Raw genomic sequence first — 21669 nt, 5'->3', positions numbered from 1 at the left:
GGGGAGTGGGGTGACAAACTCGAAAACACCAGGGTAAGCCGGGGTTCAAAGCCAGAATCTTTCTGACCTGCCGGACTTGCAGCTCCTGAGACAACGGACCCATATGTGCTCTCTTCGATACCGGAAGTAGCAGTATTGTACCGGGGCGGTGGGGTAGCCTAATGGTTAAAGCGTTGGCTCGTCACGCCGAAGACCCGGGTTCGAATCCCCACATGGGTACAATGTGTGAAGCCCATTTCTGGTGTCCCCCGCCGTGATGTTGCTGGAATATTGCTAAAAGTGGCGTAAAACCAAACTCAGTCAGTCAGTCAGTATTGTACCAAGCTGGGGCACCGAGTACACGTGACGAGCAAACATACCCACCAGTAAGCAGCTCGTTTCCACACTAACGAACAGACACATATTTGTCGAACCTCAAATGTTAACGACCAGGACACGCGGCAGTCATATTTACACAACTGAATAAGTAGTCCGCTTTGTTCAGTGTGTGGGACAAGTGTTCAATATTTACTGTTATTCTGCTAACTACTGTTACTCACCGCACGTGGTGCCTGTCCATGGAAAAGGGCACGTGCATGTACATGAGAACGGGTTGAGCACTCCACCGTTCGAACATGAACGACTGCATGTCTCTGCATAGTGAAAAAGTCCACATGTTATTTTAATGTGATTGCTCGTCATCAGTATTTTGACGTTTAAACACAATGTTGTTGAAATCTAACATAGCCACAAAGAAGACTTCTCAACACTCCATTGTGCCACGAAAACAAAACAACGTATACACAAGCAACTAAATTCTTTACACTGAAGTGACAATGTTTTATGATATTACCGGTCTGTATTGAGACAGATTAATGCTTTGATTTAATGCAGTCTAAGTAAACTTAGGCTCAGTATTATTCCTTACACTGCTATACTGAGTCTAACAAAACTTAGTAGAAGGTCGCGTCAGCTAACCTTTTGGACTGACCAGTCAGAACACTGCTTACCGAACCGCGAAAGTTAACATTCGCACATACCGTTTGAACCTTTACCTCAAAAACTCGATCGATTCCGAATGCTATTTTCCGCACGATCGCTTTCGAGTGATACACGCAATGAGTGAACAGTCGCTGAAATTAGCGCTTTTGTCAATATTCAATGATGTCATCTTGCGAAAATATAAGCAAACAGTAACCACATCATTAGAAACCCATAAGCGTATATACTGAAGGTCAAATATCTGTATTTTATGTTTTATGCGGATTTTCGTTTGTTGATAGATCAGTGTCAGCGACCAGGGAAGAGAAAATCGAAAAACCGTTTTGTAAGTCCCGCCGAACCCTAACAAGTAGTCGTGGTCTGATTGGTTAAATCCGTTCGGCAGCCTCGCGTTTGATTGGACGGTCATAGGTCGCTCAAAGGTTAGCTGACGCGACCCTCTACTAGGTTTAGTTAGACCAGGGATAATCTACAACCTTATATAGTCTCCCTGGTTAGACGAATAATACTGAGCCTTAGTTTACTTAGACTGTGATTTAACAGCACATTGTGTTCAGAACATCAAGGTAACTAGTGTTTTCACACTTTCACTCCATTTCGTGTGACACTGTAATGTGTAACGCCACCGCTATCGTTGAGACACTATCTGTATTATCGCACAGTTGTGTGAACGCGTCGTGTATTGTGACGTTGATGTGTGTTGTGACACTGCTCTACATTGAGACATTGTTATGTTGTCACATTGTTGTGTAATTACCTCAGTTTGTTGTGACGTCACTGTGTCTTGTGACGGTGCTGTGTGTTATGACTTCTGTTGTGACGCCACTTTGTATTGTGACGCTGTTGTTTGTTAAGACCCAGATGTTATGACAGTGTTGTGACGTTGTTGTTTGTTGTGAAACTGCTGTGTGTTGTCATACTGTTGTGCGTTGTGACTTGGTTGCATGTTGTACAGCATGTTCACGTACTTAAAGGGCGGTGGGCTAGCCTAGTGGTTAAGGCGTTCGCTCGTCACGCCGAAGACCCGGGTTCGCTTTCCCACATGGGTACAATGAGTTAAGCCCATTTCTGGTGTTCCCCGCCGTGATATTGCTGGAATATTGCTAAAAGCGGCGTAAAATGAAACTAACAAGATATTCAGAGAACAAATCCAGAAATGATGCAGGTCTCCCAGGAAAGGGCACGTGCATGTATGATGAGAACGGGTTGAGCACTCCACCGTTCGAACATGAACGACTGCATGTCTCTGCAGAGTGAAAAAGTCCACATGTGGTTTTAATGTAATTGCTAAATATGTCGCCATCTCGTCCTCGGTATTTTGACGTTTAAACACAATGTTGTTGAAATCTAACATAGCCACAAAGAAGACTTCTCAACACTCCATTGTGCCACGAAAACAAAACAACGTATACACAAGCAACTAAATTCTTTACACTGAAGTGACAATGTTTTATGATATGACGCTGGTGTGTATTGAGACAGATTAATGCTTTGATTTAATGCAGTCTAAGTTAACTTAGGCTCAGTATTATTCGTTACACTGCTATACTGAGTCTAACAAAACTTAGTAGAAGGTCGCGTCAGCTAACCTTTTGGACTGACCAATCAGAACATAGCTTACCAAATTGCGAAAGTTAACATTCGCACATACCGTTTGAACCTTTACCTAAAAACTCGAACGATTCCGAATGCTATTTTCCGCACGATCGCTTTCGAGTGATACACGCAATGAGTAAACAGTCGCTGAAATTAGCGCTTTTGTCAATATTCAAGGATGTCATCTTGCGAAAATATAAGCAAACAGTAACCACATCATTAGAAACCCATAAGCGTATATACTGAAGGTCAAATATCTATGTTTTATGCGGATTTTCGTTTGTTGATAGATCAGTGTCAGCGACCAGGGAAGAAAAAATCGAAAAACCGTTTTGTAAGTCCCGCCGAACCCTAACAAGTAGTCGTGGTTTGATTGGTTAAATCCGTTCGGCAGCCTCGCGTTTGATTGGACGGTCATAGGTCGCTCAAAGGTTAGCTGACGCGAACCTCTACTAGGTTTAGTTAGACCAGGGATAATCTACAACCTTATATAGTCTCCCTGGTTAGACTCAGGATAGCAGTGTAACGAATAATACTGAGCCTAAGTTTACTTAGACTGTGATTTAACTGCACATTGTTAAACAGTAACTAGTGTTTTCCAGAGAAGACTTTCACTCCATTTCGTATGACACTGTGATGTGTAAACAATTGAAACGTCTCCTTGCTAGTAAACGTGATGAAAATGATATAACACCAAGTGAATGGTTTGTATACTTTAAAGATCTTTTAAATCCTTCTGATAGTCAAACTGAATTTGATCACGATGTTGCACATTTTCTTGAAAATCATGATAGTTTTCCATGTGAAAAATGCTTGAACATTGATATGTTATCAGATACCATCAGCCATGAGGAAATTATTAAAGCGATCTGTGATATTAAATCGGGCAAGTCACCAGGAATAGATGGCCTTCCGCCAGAATTCATGAAGAATGCACCTTCCCTTACTGATCATTTCTATGCATTGTTTAATGTCATTTTAGATTCAGGAGTATTTCCCTCTGCTTGGAATGTTGGTTTACTGGTACCTATCTATAAACAAGGAAATATGTCTGATCCCAACAACTATCGGGGAATATCCATGTTAAGTGTCATTGGTAAAATTTTCACTTATGTTCTTGAAAAAGACTGGTGTAGCTGGGCCAGAGTTTAATGCTTTACTTAATGAAGGGCAAGGAGGCTTTAGAAATGATTATTCTACCATAGATAATATGTTCTCACTCCATTCTTTAGTTCATAAGTACCTGCGTAAAAGCAAAACATCGTTTTTATGTAGCTTTCATCGATTTCCGCAAGGCCTTCGATCTTATTGATAGAAAAAAAAATGTTATATATTCTACTTGAAAAGGGTGTACACGGCAAGATGTATAAAATCATTGAGGACATGTACTCAAATGTATGTGCCTCCGTTCGTTCTGGTAAATCTAGAGACAGATTTCTTTTCAACCAATAATGGTGTTCGTCAGGGCTGCATGCTCAGTCCGCTACTATTCATCCTATTCATCAATAAACTTGCAGACGATCTCCATCATGGCAATACTCGTGGGATTTATGTAAATGAATACATAGAAGCTATTAAGATATTACTGTTCGCGGATGACGTTGCACTACTAGGAGATAGCATTGTTGATTTACAAAGAAAATTAGACATTCTTGAAGATTTTGTAACACGTGGGGCTTTGAAGCAAATCTGGATAAATCTAAGGTTGTTTGTTTTCGAAACGGAGGACGCGTTAAGAGAAATGAAAAATGGTTTTTAAAGGTCTACCTGTAGAGGCCACCCTTATTATAAATATTTAGGAATTGTATTTTCATCTCGTTTAGTTTGGTCCAAAGCATGTGAAACGCTATCTTTACAAGCCAGACGTGCATGTTTCCCTCTGTTTCAACTGTTCACCAAGTATCAAAGTATGTCTTTAACTATTGCTAATAATATATTTGTCAGTAAAATACTACCAATTCTAACCTATGGAAGTGAAATTTGGGGCTATACTTATAGAAGACGTGTATTGAAAAGGTTCATAGTGAGTACTATAAAGATTTCTGTTACTCAGTAAAAAAAACTGCATCATGTGCTGTACTTGGAGAAATTGGCAGATATAACTTGTGTGTACATTACCATTCAAGGTGTATTAAATATTGGTGCCGAATTATTCGTATGGACCAAAATAGATACCCGAATGCCTGTTATAAGATGATGAAAGCCTATGATGATAACGGAGGCACAAACTGGGTTTCACATGTTCGAATGCTTCTTTTACTACAGGTTTCTCCTATGTCTGGTTAGCCCAAGATTGTGGCGATGTAAATCACTTCATGTTTGAGTTCAAACAACGCTGTATAGATATTAATATACAACACTGGAATAGTAAAATAAGAAACTCATCATTTCTTGTAAATTATAGTACATTTAAGTCACTTCTTGAACCTGAACTGTATATTTCCTGTGGCGCATTAAACAAAGATCTTATGCGAATGTTGATCAAATTCCGATGCCAATCACATAACTTGAATATACAAAAACAACGTTTTTCAAAGATAATTGTCCCATATAAAGAATTAGTTTGTAACAAATGTACTTTAAACGTGCTTGAAGACGAATATCACTTGTTGCTAATATGTCCATTTTATAACCGATGCAGATTTCTACAGCCCACCTTCAATTGTCAAATTCCGAGCCCTTATGAAGATACACAGTGTCACTGTTCTTAAAGGAATATGTATATTCCTGAAGCAAAACCTACGTTAAAATAATTGTATTATGAATTATATTTCAACTCTACACACCATGACAATGTTGTATTACCTGTTGTACTCTTGGCCACATGGCCTTCAATTCTGAATAAAGTGAAGTGATGTGATGTGTAATGACACCGCTATCGTTGAGACACTATCTGTGTTATCGCACAGTTGTGTGGACGCGTCGTGTATTGTGACGTTGATGTGTGTTGTGACACTGCTCTACATTCACACATTGTTATGTTGTCACATTGTTGTTATGACCTGTTTGTTGTGACGTCACTGTGTCTTGTGACGCTGCTGTGTGTTATGACTTCTGTTGTGACGTCACTTTGTATTGTGACGCTGTTGTTTGTTAAGACCCAGATGTTATGACAGTGTTGTGACGTTGTTGTTTGTTGTGAAACTGCTGTCTGTTGTCACACTGTTGTGCGTTGTGACTTGGGTACATTTTGTACAGCATGTTCACGTACTTAAATCATGGTGTGATGGTCCCGTTTTCACATTTCCCTCATTTTAGCTTAGCACAGTCAGAATTGACTATCTGATGTAATATCATCTGAATTGCAGTGATAAATAACCAGTCTTTTCTCACCGCAGGTATCGCCAGTCCAAGGTGAAGGACACGAACAGGAACACGTGGATTGGTCAAGGACGCCACCGTTGGAACATGAACGGGAGCAGACACCTATAATGTCAAACACCAACGGATCGTTTTCTAACATAAATGGCGTTTGATGTAATGTGTGACTCCCAGTGCATATGGCGGCAAGGTAAGAAGCCCAGAAATGTAGTCGCTTCACAATGATGTAGCAGATATCCATTAACATTCCATAATGGAGGATAGCTGACATGGCAACTTTATTGACACACTTGTGACAGAGCTTTATCATTTTAACCATCTATTATTTGTCACTAAAGGATAGCTGGTTGTCATTTATGAACACTCGGGATAAACCGATATATTGTTTGTTTTGTAACTTTGTCTGGAGACGTATCGTTAATGTCAATCTTATAATTTGAAAACAAGTAATGGTCAGCTCCGACGACATAATACACATCGCTGTTAAATTATATGTACATATTTTCGAATGGCCATGTTTTCCAATTAATAGAGGTTCCCACCAGACAGCCACAGCCAAAGGAACCGAGTTTAAAATCGTCCTAATGAGCGTCGTATGTACGCTAACATCGTAGAGCGTTATCGTTCGAGGGTGGTATAACTATGACAAGCCGAGCTGCACATTGTCCAGGACAGAGTTGCTGGTCAATGCTATCCGTATAGCATCATTTCTCAACTGGTGATTTAACTTTATGGCAACATAACATTCATCAACTCTGTTAGTGAACGTGTTGTTGCTCTCAATGATGACATTAGGCAACTCAGTAAAAGCACGCTTAGAAGAATTCGTGCATGTCTGGAGAACACAGGAGGTCACAAATGTTCTGTTTGTCGACAAAGTGCGTCACCATCACCATCACACTGAGCACGAGAACAGCCGGAGATATGATCATACCATATATATTTGCCATATCAACGTCGATCACAATACTTATAATTCTTTTCCAATATCATGTTTAAAGTCAAGCCTACAAGATTGAGAGAGCAGGGATGTGTTGCAATGTAGAGGTTATACAGATACTCGTGAATAAGAACAACCTCAACGGCGATTCCCATTCACGAACCAACTGTAATGGTTTATCCAGAACATACACAAATGAGAAAGTAACTCACTGCAGGTGCTTCCAGTCCAGGGGAACTGGCATGAACAGGTGCACGTTGTAGGGATGACCACTCCCCCATTGGCGCAGGATCGCAGGCATGTTTCTGTCAACAAATATTGTGTGGTTGACCAGATCACAACTGAATTCTTCAACAACAGTAAACTATATCCGATTTTCGAGTCATGATATTATGGACTTTAGTTCAACTGTTTTAATAAATCTAACAGTTGCCATGTTGTTCAACTTACGGCACGTGGTCCCAGTCCAGGGGGAGGGGCAGGTACAGCTGCACAGGGCGGCGTTCAGGACACCGCCGTTTGCACACTGAAGGGTGCACGTTTCTGGAAAACCAGACAGGTGGATGATATACTTGATACGTCGAACACCATCAAATTGTTTTCTCGAAATCAACGGTTCGAGACAAACGTACGGAGAACACAATGCATGACCTAATACTTTGTGTAATCATAAACGATATAATGGCATCAGCATATACAATATAACGACATCGACATAAACAATACAACGACATCGACATATACAATACAACGACATCGACAAATACAATACAACGGTATCGACATAAATAATACAACGACATCGACAAATACAATACAACGGAATCGACATATCCTGTAACACTATAATGGCTTAACGTTTGTAAACTTAGGAAATATTCCTGATAAGAGGAAAGCAGTTTCAAGTATGACCGTTCATTCCAGTTAACAAGAGCGGATGCAATGTATGTATGTATGTATGGCAACAGGATGGTGTTAAGCAATGATCAATAGTTATCAAACTAGCTCCCGTTGCTTACGTAGTTGACATGTTTGCCCCGTGAAGCCGGTGGGGCAGGAACAGCCACACCCCGTGGTCGTCTGCACGCCGTTGTTCTCACACTGGATGTTGCACGTGTCTGGTAGGATGAAAAGCAGTTACTACTTGATAGTTCCATGTTCCGTGCAGTGAAAGATTGTTTAATTGTGTAACTATATGCAATCTCCGTTTTAGGGAAACAGTTAATTATTCTTGACGCGTTTCCCACGACTGTACACCATCCGGTCAGAGTCCTGTTCGTTTACATTCATAAATGTGTTTCGCCAATGACTCTGATCAATCTGTCACAGCAGATTCATGGTCTGGTCTAGGTGTGTTTATTATTAGTTCTTTCTGAAAGGAATGTTGAGATATTTCAGAACAATGCATGGTGATACTTGTGAAGGAAGGTAACTCACCACAGGTAGCTCCGGTATAGAAGGATGGACAGGTGCACGTACAGGTAGTGGGGTCGATGACGCCACCGTTGCTGCACACACGACTGCAGGTCTCTAGAACCAAGATGAGACCAACTTTCAATAACTGCAGATATGGGAATTGGTAACTCTTACTATTCTACCCATCAAAAGTTTAGACTCACTTAAAGCACTCACTATATGTTATGTATATACACATGGTTACATTGAAGATAAATGTCTCCACTAACTTGAGGGAACCAAATGCAAACTTTATGCAGATGAATTGCATTATGGTCATGCATCAAATTGCTGAAAGGCATGTGCAAATATCGTGCATGTGAACAGCTGCGGTTTGGTGTAAAGTTCTGTTCTGTTTTTTACTGAGTTTCATCATTTATTGAACTCATGATGATAAAAATCTTTCAATGTTACGAATTTGTTTTACAATACACCAGTTCATGTGTAAACAATACACCAGTTTAAATGTGAACAATACTTTTAAATAGAATGGAATATTATGCAAAATCTAGTTTCGAATGGTTGACTGGAGTACGTGGCTACACTTTCACTAGTGAGTCTAAACATTTGACGGGTAGTATAATTACACAAAACGTATGAGAGGGTGCTACCGGAAAAGCCCTTACCCTTTCATAAACAGGTCAAAGTGGTACCGATGTAGTTGTTCTATATTTCACATAATTTCATAACTATTTGCCTTATACGCCTTATATATCACCTTGTAGACGGGTGGGAACTTAACCTCACTGGCTGTAGTTGTGGAGGATAAACTATTGTACGTACGGCAGGTGTCCCCTGTCCACGGGGCGGGGCAGGAACAGCTGCAGGCAGTGGGATTCAACACACCGTTGTTAGAACAAGTGCGACTGCAGCTCTCTGATTTGTGAAACAATAAAGTCGCGATAAACAGTGTTTACCCATTGTATATAGTGGACACAATAGTGTTTACTCGCGGTATGTTGCTGACATAGTTCAGTTTTTACTCATGTTATATTCGGGATATAACATAGTTTAATCATGATATATATGATATAACATAGTTTAATCATGGTATATAGGTGTTATAACTTTATTGATGGTATATAGGGGATATAACAGTGCTTAATCATGGTATATAGGGATATAACTGTTTAATCATGGTATATAGGGGATATAACATAGTTTAATCATGGTATATAGGGACATAACAGTGTTTAATCATGGTATATAGGGAAATAACAGTGTTAATCATGGTATATAGGGATATAACAGTGTTTAATCATGGTATATAGGGATATAACAGTGTTTACTCATAGTATATAAGGATATAGCATAGTTTTATCATGATATATATGGATATAACATAGTTTAATCATGATATATAGGGATATAACATAGTTTAATCATGGTATATATGGATATAACATAGATTAATCATGGTATATAGGGATATAACAGTTTAATCATGGTATATAGGGATATACCAGTGTTTAATCATGGTATATAGGGGATATAACAGTGTTTAATCATGTTATATAGTGATGTAACAGTGTTTAACCATGTTATATAGGTGATATAACAGTGTTTAATTATGGTATATAGGTGATATAACAGTGTTTAATTATGGTACATAGGGATATAACAGTGTTTATATATAGGGGATATAACATTGTTTAATCATCGTATATAGGGGATATAAGTGTTTAATCATGGTATATAGGGGATATAACAGTGTTTTATCATGGTATATAGGGGATATAGCAGTGTTTAATCATGGTATATAGAGATATAACATAGTGTAATCATGGTATATAGGGATATAACATAGTTTAATCATTGTAGAAAGGGGATATAACAGTGTTTAGTCAGGTTTATAGGGGATATAACAGTGTTTAATCATGGTATATGGGATATAACAGTGTTTAATCATGGTATATAGGTGATATACCATGTTTAATCATGATAAATAGGAATATAACAGTGTTAAATCATGGTATAAAGGGATATAACAGTGTTTAATAATGGTATAAGAGGTTTTTACAGTGTTTACTCATGGTATGTAGGTGATATCACTGTTTATGCATGGTATGTAGGCGACAGAACTGTTTATTCATGGTATATAGGGGATGTAGCAGTGTTTACTCTCGGTATGTAGTGGGATCACGTTTCACATACAGTGTGTCAAACGGAAAAGTGTTTAGTTACATCATCTAGCGAACACAATACAGTGTTTACTGGCGATATGTAGCTGTGACAAGAGTGTTTACTCACGGCATGTAGTTCCAGTCCAGGGGGCGACACAGGAACACTGGCAGCTTGTGGGGTTCAACTGACCACCGTTAGAGCAAGACACGCCACATGTTTCTGCAAAAACATAAGATCATCTTCATCTTTTCCCCAATCACAAAGTGTATTAAAGTTTATACGTTTATCAGACACGCCTGTGATAAACATATATTGTTAAACACATGATACCTAATTCACATTCCGACAGGTTTTCTTAAACGCCGATTTTAGAAAACGATCCTACGTTTGCAAGCTAAATCACGTTCACACAGGCTTATATCGCCCAATACTCACGACATGTTGATCCGGACCAGGGGGCGGGGCAGGTGCAGGTACACGTGGTGGGGTCCAGGAGTCCTCCGTTGGAACAGGATCGGGTGCATGTCTCTGCGTAACACAGTGATGTTTAGTCGCAGCAGAATACGGGGACTTGTACAGCAGCATTTACACACTTTATGTACATTAAACATAACGCAATGTTTACTCATGAAGGATAACAGTTTGTAGTTTCATGATGTGTCAGATATGTAGCGGACATAACAGTGTTTGCTCAGGTAACAACCTGTAACGTTCGATGTTTGTATTTCGGAAATTGCAGGCTGTTTATTCACGATATGTATCAGACATATATTTGTATATGAACAGTATTGTATATTTTAGGCATATGAGTTTTTTCTAAAGTAGTGGATTCGGACAAAAAAGTGTTTACTCACATCACGTAGAGGACATAAAGTGTTTACTGACGCCTAGACTAAAGCATAGTCCCTGAAGATGTTTAATATTGAAAGTAACTAATAAATCCATTTAAATTGAAACGGAGTCCTAGACTCGCTTTATTGTTTACTTTAGCATTTCAGGGAGGGCTGAGTGGAAGGGAGAATAATGAGGTTCACCAAGCAGCAGGAGAAAGTGAGTGTTTACTCACGGCATGTTGATCCAGTCCAGGGGGCGACACAGGAACACTGACAGGTTGTGGGGTTCAACTGACCACCGTTAGAGCAAGACACTCCACATGTTTCTGCAAAAAAGGCAACTGTATTTTCATCGAAAATCCCTACCATTAAGACCGCCTCCGTGGTGTAGTGGAGACCGGAAGGTCGCGGTTCGATCCCCGCCCGCGTCATACCAAAAGACGTTAAAATATGGTACTTGTTGGTCCCTGCCTGGCGCTCGGCCTTAATGGGTACAACAAGGACTGGTCGGCTCGGAGTCAGTATAATGTGTCTGTGTGGGGTATTCATGCTTCACTGCGGCATGGTATCTCAGCACTATACAACCAGCTTCAGTCTGGGCTAGTACAAGCAGCCACACATACACATACACACACATGCACGTCGTCATATGAGCGAAATATTCTCAAGTACGACGTTAAACCCAATTTCACTCACCTCACCTTACCATTGAAGATAATATTTGTTAAACATCAATGAAAACTGTACTGCTGAATGAAGATCTTAGAAAACGCTTGTTGGTGAGCAGGTTGAATCACTGGAAGTGATATTCCCCACTACTTACGACATGTTGCGCCGGACCAGGGGGCGGGGCAGGTGCAGGTACACGTGGTCGGGTTCAGGACTCCTCCGTTGGAACAGGAACCGCTGCATGTCTCTGCAACATAACCCAGAGATATACAATGACAGAATACGTGATCTTGTACATACAGTTCAGCAATATAAAGGGCTTAAGTTATTTTTCACGTCTGATTTAAAACGGGTATATATTCTGCAGCTATAGTGTTAACTCACGGCATGTGTCTCCGGACCAAGGTGAAGGACATGAGCACGTGCAGGTGGCCGCAGACAGGACACCGCCATTAGAACAGGTTCGACTACAGGTTTCTGTCAAAGCCAGTATATGATCATGAATACTCTGAGGCTTACATGTGACAATAACTATGAGTAGTTTGATATTCATTTTATTTACCTAATTTCTGTTTATCATTGAATTCATGCGTTACTCTATTTCAATGAATACATTTGGAGCACTTAATTCAAAACAAGACGCAATGCATCTGCATAAATGCTCGGTTGTCTCACCCCAAGTGTTTCCGTCTTCCTGTTGCCGACATAACATAGTAACAATCTGTCAGACATAACACTGTGTTTACTCACATGATGTATCTGGGACAACACAATGTTTACTCACATGATGTATCTGGGACAACACAGTGTTTACTCACATGATGTATCTGGGACAACACTGTGTTTACTCACATGATGTATCTGGGACAACACTGTTAACAACACACAGTGTTTACTCACATGATGTATCTAGGGACAACAACTCACATGATGTATCTGGGACTCACAGTGTTTACTCACATGATGTATCTGGGACAACACAGTGTTTACTCACATGATGTATCTGGGACAACACAGTGTTTACTCACATGATGTATCTGGGACAACACAGTGTTTACTCACATGATGTATCTGGGACAACACAGTGTTTACTCACATGATGTATCTGGGACAACACTGTGTTTACTCACATGATGTATCTGGGACAACACAGTGTTTACTCACATGATGTATCTGGGACAACACAGTGTTTACTCACATGATGTATCTGGGACAACACAGTGTTTACTCACATGATGTATCTGGGACAACACAGTGTTACTCACATGATGTATCTGAGACAACACTGTGTTTACTCACATCAACACAGTGTTTACTCACATGATGTATCTGGGACAACACTCACATGTGTTACTCACATGATGTATCTGGGACAACACAGTGTTTACTCACATGATGTATCTGGGACAACACAGTGTTTACTCACATGATGTATCTGGGACAACACAGTGTTTACTCACATGATGTATCTGGGACAACACAGTGTTTACTCACATGATGTATCTGGGACAACACAGTGTTTACTCACATGATGTATCTGGGACAACACAGTGTTTACTCACATGATGTATGTCGGACAACACAGTGTTTACTCACGGCATGTTGATCCAGTCCAGGGAGCGGCACAGGAACACTGGCAGGTTGTGGGGTTTAACTGACCACCGTTAGCGCAAGACCCGCCACATGTTTCTGCAAAGACGTAATATTGTTATCAACGAATTCCCCTAACATGGAGTTTATTTAGCATGTACCACAGATAGCTACTTGTTAGAAATCAATAAAGACTACCGCTGTTGAATGAAGATTCTTGCAAGCTGAATCACGTTTACAGGAGTTTAAATATCCCCCACTACTTACGACATGTTGGTCCAGACCAGGGGGCGGGGCAGGCGCAGGTACACGTGGTGGGGTTCAGCACTCCTCCGTTGGAACAGGAACCGGTGCACGTCTCTACAGCATAAGATGTACAATGTGAGGAAGAATACTCGTTAGTATTAATAAAAAATAGGTGTATGTTCATTGGTTAAATGACCGAACATAGGTTTACGCTACTCTCTGTGATATTCCCAACATATTTCGGCGGAGGACGTTGGTCATAGGCTTAACGGATAAGATCCACCTGGGGTATAGAACTCAGGTCTTCGGCGTGACGTGCGAACACATTAACCAGAAAACCACCGAAACGTCCCAGATCATTACTGGAGAATTTTAGAGGATGTGACGTCTAATTTAATATATGACTATGATGTAAGGCTGTAGTGTCAACTCACGGCATGTGTCTCCGGACCAAGGTGAAGGACATGAGCACGTGCAGGTGGCCGCAGACAGGACACCGCCATTAGAACAGGTTCGACTGCAGGTTTCTACCAAACGTACACGGAAATTGTACATGAATACTGCATGGCTGTAATCGGTATAGTCATGAGTCGCATAAAGTCGTGTATGTCTGGTACTAAGTCATTATTTTGATGTAATAAGATTGAATGACACCATTACACGGTTTGAAGTCGTGGCGTTGAACAGACACAACTGTGTTCATTGGCAGCGTATAAATAAGACATATATCTGAGTAACACATGACACAACAGGGTCTACACACACCATGTAGCAAAACAAAACAGTGTTTACTCACAACATGTAGGTAATATTATTGTGATCATTCACATCATGTACTGGACATAGCTGGGTTTACTCATGTAGCGGGCACTATCTTGTTTACTTACCGCATGTTGATCCAGTCCAGGGGGCGACGCAGGAACACTGGCAGGTTGTGGGGTTCAACTGACCACCGTTAGAGCAAGACCCGCTACATGTCACTGCAAAGACGTATGTCCAGCAGTATATAGTGTATTCAAGTACATTTACTCCAGACAACCTTTTGCAAAAATAAACACAGTGAAACCCATGATACCTTATTTCACTTCCGACAAGTTGTCTCAAGATTCTCCTGTTGAATTTCGAACTTAGAAAAGGTTGAATCCCGTTCACACGAGCTTATATCGCCCAATACTCACGACATGTTGTTCCAGACCAGGGGGCGGGGCAGGAGCAGGTACACGTGGTCGGGTTCAGGACTCCACCGTTAGAACAGGAACCGGTGCACGTCTCTGCAGCGTAACACAGAGATGTATAATGGCAGCATGCGTGGCGTTGTTTATACCGAAAACGTATTTATATATGTGTATGTCTATTGAGTGAATGGGTAAGGTTATGTGGCAATAGTCCTGCGCTGTACCGGCGGGGGACATCAGATATATATATGCTTCACACAATGTCTTCTCGCTCCAAGTTGGGGAAAACATGACGCAGCTTGACACCGGAAGTCGGCCATATTGAAACTGTATCAAGATGAAGGGTAAACAGTGGCAAGTCTATAGCAATCTTAGTTAGGCCAACGAGGGACCGAAAACCACAATCCATGTCAAAGAACCAGGTGGCCAACTCGGACTGCCAGATTCAGGGGGAATCCCGAGAAGATCCTCCTTGTTTGGGAACCCAGGCGTATTGGAGTTGGAAATGGTCCCTTACAGCTTATAGTGGTCGCAAGATCTTGGATCAGATGTGGTTTCAACAACCTGTTCTTGTCGTGAGAAGGGACTAAAATCTACCAGGTGACCTGTGTAGCGTTTCAGTGTATCCTGGCTTCGTGGATCGCAGCTTACTGTATCAGTCACTGGATTGTTTGGTTCAGATTCGATTACGTAATACCCTGCCATATATACTGGGACTAGAAGTGAATGCAGCGTTAAAAAACCCGTTGAATGACACACGGCAATACGTGGGTGCATGGGACCTTTTCAAAGGCATGATGAACAGATGGAGACTTGCTCAGTTTTGTGAACAGTGACTTAAAGTGAGAGTATAGGTACTGGTGACAACCCGACACAGGAGGTTATACATACCACAGGTGTCTCCACCCCAGGGTAACGAACATGCACACGTGCAGGTGGTTGGACTGAGAATGCCGCCGTTAGAGCAGGTCCGCTGACACGTTTCTGGAAATATATTCCGACATTAATTATTTTACCTACTAAACGCTCTATTATATAATATTACACATATTCTATTAAGGAATGCACACGCGTTAAATTGATTTTGTAAATATCAAAAGCTAATTTCGCCATGGTGTAAACATAACACCGCCCGTACCCCGTCATCCCCAATGATGTGTTCAGTGCTATCTGTACATACCGCAGATGTCCCCGGTCCAGCCTCCTGGACACGCGCAGGTGCAGGTGCTTGTTGAGAGTTGGCCGCTATTGAGACAGAACCAGGTGCATGTTTCTGGAACGGAGAGTGTTTCATGTTGCTAATTGTTCCTGAATTTGAGGTGAGGTGAAGTCTTTTAGTTATATGTAAACATGCATGCACGTGTGTGAGTGAGTGTTAATGAGTGTGAGTTAATTTATCCCTGTAGTCGGGGCAAGACAACATGTGAAGTAAACAAATTGTAGTAAGTTAACCTATGTAGTCAGCTTCCACAGTCTCCAGATACTATAGTCCTACGCCGATGACACTTCTACTGAATCCCAAATACCATCTAATTCACACTGATTCGCATTTAGTCACCACTGAATTCTGAGAATGTCAGGACCCATTTAACGAAAGCATGTTTCCAGTTTGAAGGGCACAATTTGAAGTTACATTATCACAAAATAACATGTATATGGATCCTGTCCAGTTCATCCTCGATAATCTCCAGGGTATACATTCCGATAAATCTCCAAATTACTAGAGGGTGTGTCCAGAAGGATGTCAACTGTAAAGATGTAAAGTTGAATGACGATGACTTACGGCATGTATCGCCCGTCCACTGGGAGGGGCACTGGCACTCGCAGGTTGTGGGATTCAGCACACCTCCATTTGAACAGGTTCGACTGCACGTCTCTGTAGGTAGAACATACAAAGGTGTGCTAGGAGACAAGGTACAGACTTCCGGGCCAGCACTTCATATCGGATACAGACCATGCATGAGAACCGTGTATAGGAGTTAACAAAATATGTGTGAGTGATTGAATTTAGTTTTACGCCGCTTTTAGCAAGATTCCAGCAACATCACGGCGGGGAGACACCAAAAAATGGCTTCACACATTGTACTCATGTGGGTATCGAACCCGGATCTTCGGCGTGACGAGCGTACGCTTTACCCACTAACAAAAATGAAATTATATTGGATAATCTAGGAGTGACTTACGGCAAGATGTTCCCGTCCAGGGGGCAGGACAGGAACAGGAACAGGATGTGGAGTCCAGGACGCCGGAGTTAGAACATGTCAGGGAGCACGTCGATGTAGCTGTAACGAGAACGTGTGGTGCAGCTTTACAATAACGGGACAACATAAAACATGGAGTAAGACAAGGTTATACGTCAAAGAGAAAGTGTAATGGTTCACAATTTCTCATCACAAGTACGGAGTATTTCCTTAGGAAGTGTTCCAATACTTGTATTATCAAAGGTTTGATACGAAAATATGACAAAAATCAACATTTACAAAGCGTAATGTCATTATAAGAATAAATCAAAATCTATTAATATACAGGGTGATTAATCTGAGAAACACATAGTGATTGACCCTCATACAATGATGTCACTGGTTCTGCTGAGAGAGGAATCCCCAGCACAATTTCATTAGAAATACTGCAATAAACCAATTATGGGGTGTTGGCGGATGCTTCACGTTGATGTATGGAAACCCGCGGACATATTTGTAAAATACATACAGGCCAAGCGGTTAACCCGAGGATGTGTCTCACAATGCGACAGTAAATATCGAGTAAGACGTTAGACGACTGATGTCCTCACGTGTTTGACATTGGTCGCCACTGAATCCAGCTGGACAGCTGCAGGTACACTGTGACGTCACAACTCCTCCGTTCTCGCATGTCTGGCTGCAAGTATCTTTAAGACAAGTGAACATGCAATTAAACAGGAGTCTGTTATAGAAAAACTATGTCTCAATCGACTTTAGGCTACGTATTCGAATGGTTGATCCCTACAACTATTTGGGAGTTTGTAGACAAGTGGTTAAAACGATCGCTTGTTACACCCAAGACCCGGGTTCGATTCCCCATGTGGGTACAATGCAAAGCCCATTTCTGGTGTCCCCGTCGTGATATTGCTGGAATATTGTTAAAAGCGGTGTAAAACGATACTCACTCACCCACTCACTCATAAGGACAATGGAGGTGACTTACCACAGGAGTCCCCGGTCCACGGGGCAGGGCAACTGCACGTGCAAGACGCCTGCACCAGCATGCCGAGGTTGTTGCACGTTCTGACACAATCACCTGCATCACATGAAACAATAGATACACATGTAACCAGATCTGTGCATACGTGACCAGGCGAAATAGGCTGCCTACGGGTTACGATGACCAGTAGTGATTGAACAAGACCAGCAGGCCCTCTGTGTAGCTGATGGCTTATAACAGCAACAATCTCACCCACACTATCTTCTCATCTGGTGAGAAGACAGTAGATCGCTTGTGGACTCGGCCTTATTTGGTTTTCGATGCCTTTTGATCGTAAATGTCAAATAATTTAAACGGTTTTCCTGTGAAAGACAATGGTGTCGCTTGTAATTTAGTTATGAAGGTTTTTATACTATGTAATGATCGGGACACAGATTATGCCCCATAACAAAGGACTTACTGCAGTCGGCGCCACCGTATCCGGCTGGGCATGAGCACGTGCAGGCTGCCGAATCCAGTACTCCGCCATTGGCACACGTGAGCGTGCAGGATGTGGACACTGTAGACAGAACAATCTGTTGTAGCGAATATTAATATGTGTATACATGTTTCAAAATCAATAACGATCACTTACCCACTGGTAAGTTTGAATGTGTTCTTCTATTACTTTGTCATAGAGAAAGAGTGAAAGCAGTGCATTTAAGCATTCAGCCGGAGAGGAATCTTGCCGAATCTATACGTGAAAGAACATACACAAAATACATCCACATAAGGATATCGTGGACAGCTATACAGAGCTGATATCCCGAGGGCGCTGTTATCGATTACCTGGGGTCTCGCACTGCGACCCTGTGAACTCTGGGGGACAGTTACACAGGCATGGGATTGTGTTTTGGGTTCCTCCGTTCTGACACGTGAGACCGCAAGCTGCAACATACACCCAATAACATGTAACCAAACCCTGAAGGTCATCGCCACATGTAACCAGGATTACATTCACCTCTAGGAGCGTTGTCAACAGGACCTTCAGTATAATAGATTGAAATATTTAATGCAAAGATGTATTTAATGCGGGAGTTGCTCTTCAAGATAAAAACGTATGACGTAAGAATCACATGTTAGAATGTCGATACAAGTACCTACTCGTGGGACACGCCCATTATAAGGCACGTACTTGCGGGACAGCCCCGTTATAAGCCAACTTTTTATAGGAAACGCCCATTATAAGGCACTTACTTCTCGGACAGACATTGCACAACACGGGACACAGGTAGGGCCAGTTGGAGAACTGGGTACAGTAGTCGACCGGGTTGCTGTTGCAGAAGCTGGAGTCGGTAGCAGGACATGCCACTGAAACATAAAGGAGCGTGGTGTATAACAAGTAATACTGACTACAATAATCAGAGATTTATGACGTCATTGTGTCATAAATATTGATATCGTAATAGGAATCGGGTTGATAAACGTGTGTTATGAAAAGATATGGATTACGGTTCCTGGTTTTAGTTGCAGTGGTTACCAGAGTATTTGTTGGATCAGTAGCGTCAGCAGGATCAATGGGATCAGTAGGATCAGTGTGTAACTCACGTGTCTCGCACGTTGGTCCCGAGAAGTAGCCGCCATTGGGGCAGGTGCACGTACAGGTCGCTATATCAAGCTCTCCTGAGTTCAAACAGACTCTGTCGCAGGCTGAAACGAAGGCAGCACAAAATGTTTTAGACGTCATCAACACCGAACATAAATAAAGCCGATATTGCCAGTCAGCAAAGCATGGAATCCAAGTAATGTCTGCTTGTTTTGAAAGTGCGATATCCCGACAGTGCAACGTTACAAACTACAAAGCCCCCTCTAGGATTCCACACTTAACTGAATTCAAATATTGGTTTTCCTTTTTGGGATTCTATAATTAATTGTTACCAGACAATCTGATCTCTTCTTGCGGGTACAGGTCTTCACATATGAAGAAGATCGGGAGTCATGTTACCCACTTCCTCGTAACAAGGTGAGGAACACAGGTGAACACATTTCTACCAGCACGGTGCAAGGCAACTAAGAACAGTAGTCCAGTTATAAGTGTCTGCTTAATGTGGGAGGAAGGCCCGAAGTGACTCGTGGTTCAGACGTTTAACACTGTGGCGCAACACACGACCATGGGTATGGGGCTCAGTGATATACAGTGTTGAAGTGCATGACAGCAGAAAGGACATACTTTGAGATGGTCACTGTTGTGGTGACAGTTGCATCGTGATGCAGTCATATTTCAGTAACGAAACGACAGAAACGAATCTACAACTGCAGATATGAGTTGAAGAACAATTACGTAGCTCTCAAAACCGTTTTAGTATTACTACATGACACCTGTAGGTAATCGAATCCGAACCAGATCCGTGATAAATGTTATAACCAACTAACAATCATCATTATGAATTAAATATACAGTCACGATGTTAACATATTATCTCTTAGGTTAAGATATATCTACACCTTCACTCACTCACCCGCTCACTCACTCACTCACTCACTCATTCACTGATATGCGTATGTCTACGATTCTCTCTAACACACGGTATTCGGACTTACTACAGAGTCCGGTATTTGCGTCTCTGTCTGTACATGAGGTGCAGGTGGTTGCCGAGTCGGTGAGGGAACAGTACGGCTTGTTTATCTCGTCGCCGAATTGCCTGGGGAGAATACAGAATTTCAGCGACATTTTAATTGACGTTGTCTTTGACTCATACCGTACTACAAAGATCTTAGTATTGTGACAATGGTATGTTTACTGTGTAGGATATCGGTGTAGACTCCAGTCAACAATGTTCTATTCATGTCATTGTTATAGAGTTTTGCTACTCTGAAAGTTATTTTAAACTATAGCAGAGCATTCTAGCTTATTGTAACCTAGGGCAAAGAATATGGTGATCTAATATAAAAAGTCCTAAGACATTGCAACCCATGTAGAGCGTCATGGAATATTGTGTCATCTAAGACAGTGTCCATGAATGGAATAGTTGAATATATAATGTCCAGGCATATTGTAACTGATTGACTGACTGAGTTTGGTTTTACGCCGCTTTTAGCAATATTCCAGGAACATCACGGCGGGGGACATCAGAAATGGGCTTCACACATTGTGCCCATGTGGAGATTTGAACCCGGGGTCTTCGGCGTGACGAGCCAACGCTTTTACCATTAGGCTACCCCACCGCCCCAGGAATATTGTAAACGAGGCTAGACAGTAGATGAGTCAAATCGCCTTATCGGTAGAATCGTAAGAAGCTTTGCCTTGATGCAAAGGTTTCTGTATTCGTGAAATAGATACAATGCGAACCAGTACTTCACATAATGGAACAATCCGTAATATCATTTTAGCCATGGTAATATGAACATATTCAAACTGTTCAAATACATACCCGTGACACCCGGAATGCTACATACATTTCCAAGACATGAACACATTTAACAATTGACAAATTGGCTCGCCAAATTTCAACCAATATTAAAACTAAAAAAATGTATTGGAAACACTATGATCAAGCATTTACAGAGATGTCAACTTTTG

General features: G+C 41.5%; 1 protein-coding gene across 4 annotated transcripts in view; it reads right to left on the bottom strand.

Annotated features, from left to right (window-relative positions):
- The window catches only part of LOC124287606 (neurogenic locus notch homolog protein 1-like), a 39101-nt gene that overhangs the window by 5936 nt on the left and 11496 nt on the right, over nucleotides 1–21669 (bottom strand). Inside the window, exons 7-34 of one of the 4 annotated variants that reach the window (XM_046724098.1) lie at nucleotides 20691–20791; nucleotides 19698–19799; nucleotides 19347–19460; nucleotides 18939–19037; nucleotides 18571–18669; nucleotides 18114–18206; nucleotides 17722–17817; nucleotides 17114–17212; nucleotides 16714–16806; nucleotides 16111–16203; nucleotides 15822–15914; nucleotides 14934–15026; nucleotides 14643–14735; nucleotides 14190–14282; nucleotides 13777–13869; nucleotides 13516–13608; nucleotides 12304–12396; nucleotides 12074–12166; nucleotides 11484–11576; nucleotides 10853–10945; nucleotides 10544–10636; nucleotides 9077–9169; nucleotides 8276–8368; nucleotides 7858–7956; nucleotides 7289–7381; nucleotides 7051–7143; nucleotides 5911–6003; nucleotides 540–632 (exon numbers count right to left, since the gene is read on the bottom strand). In XM_046724098.1, the coding sequence (XP_046580054.1) occupies nucleotides 540–632; nucleotides 5911–6003; nucleotides 7051–7143; nucleotides 7289–7381; nucleotides 7858–7956; nucleotides 8276–8368; nucleotides 9077–9169; nucleotides 10544–10636; nucleotides 10853–10945; nucleotides 11484–11576; nucleotides 12074–12166; nucleotides 12304–12396; nucleotides 13516–13608; nucleotides 13777–13869; nucleotides 14190–14282; nucleotides 14643–14735; nucleotides 14934–15026; nucleotides 15822–15914; nucleotides 16111–16203; nucleotides 16714–16806; nucleotides 17114–17212; nucleotides 17722–17817; nucleotides 18114–18206; nucleotides 18571–18669; nucleotides 18939–19037; nucleotides 19347–19460; nucleotides 19698–19799; nucleotides 20691–20791 (2669 nt within the window). The remainder of the gene's footprint in view (nucleotides 1–539; nucleotides 633–5910; nucleotides 6004–7050; nucleotides 7144–7288; nucleotides 7382–7857; nucleotides 7957–8275; nucleotides 8369–9076; nucleotides 9170–10543; nucleotides 10637–10852; nucleotides 10946–11483; nucleotides 11577–12073; nucleotides 12167–12303; nucleotides 12397–13515; nucleotides 13609–13776; nucleotides 13870–14189; nucleotides 14283–14642; nucleotides 14736–14933; nucleotides 15027–15821; nucleotides 15915–16110; nucleotides 16204–16713; nucleotides 16807–17113; nucleotides 17213–17721; nucleotides 17818–18113; nucleotides 18207–18570; nucleotides 18670–18938; nucleotides 19038–19346; nucleotides 19461–19697; nucleotides 19800–20690; nucleotides 20792–21669) is intronic. The other 3 variants (XM_046724099.1, XM_046724101.1, XM_046724100.1) reach the window with 3 other exon arrangements.

The sequence above is a fragment of the Haliotis rubra genome, unplaced genomic scaffold, assembly GCF_003918875.1.
Source record: "Haliotis rubra isolate DU_JTF1 unplaced genomic scaffold, ASM391887v1 Scf402, whole genome shotgun sequence".
Taxonomy (NCBI): domain Eukaryota; kingdom Metazoa; phylum Mollusca; class Gastropoda; order Lepetellida; family Haliotidae; genus Haliotis; species Haliotis rubra.
This window is presented reverse-complemented; position numbering and strand designations above follow the sequence as displayed.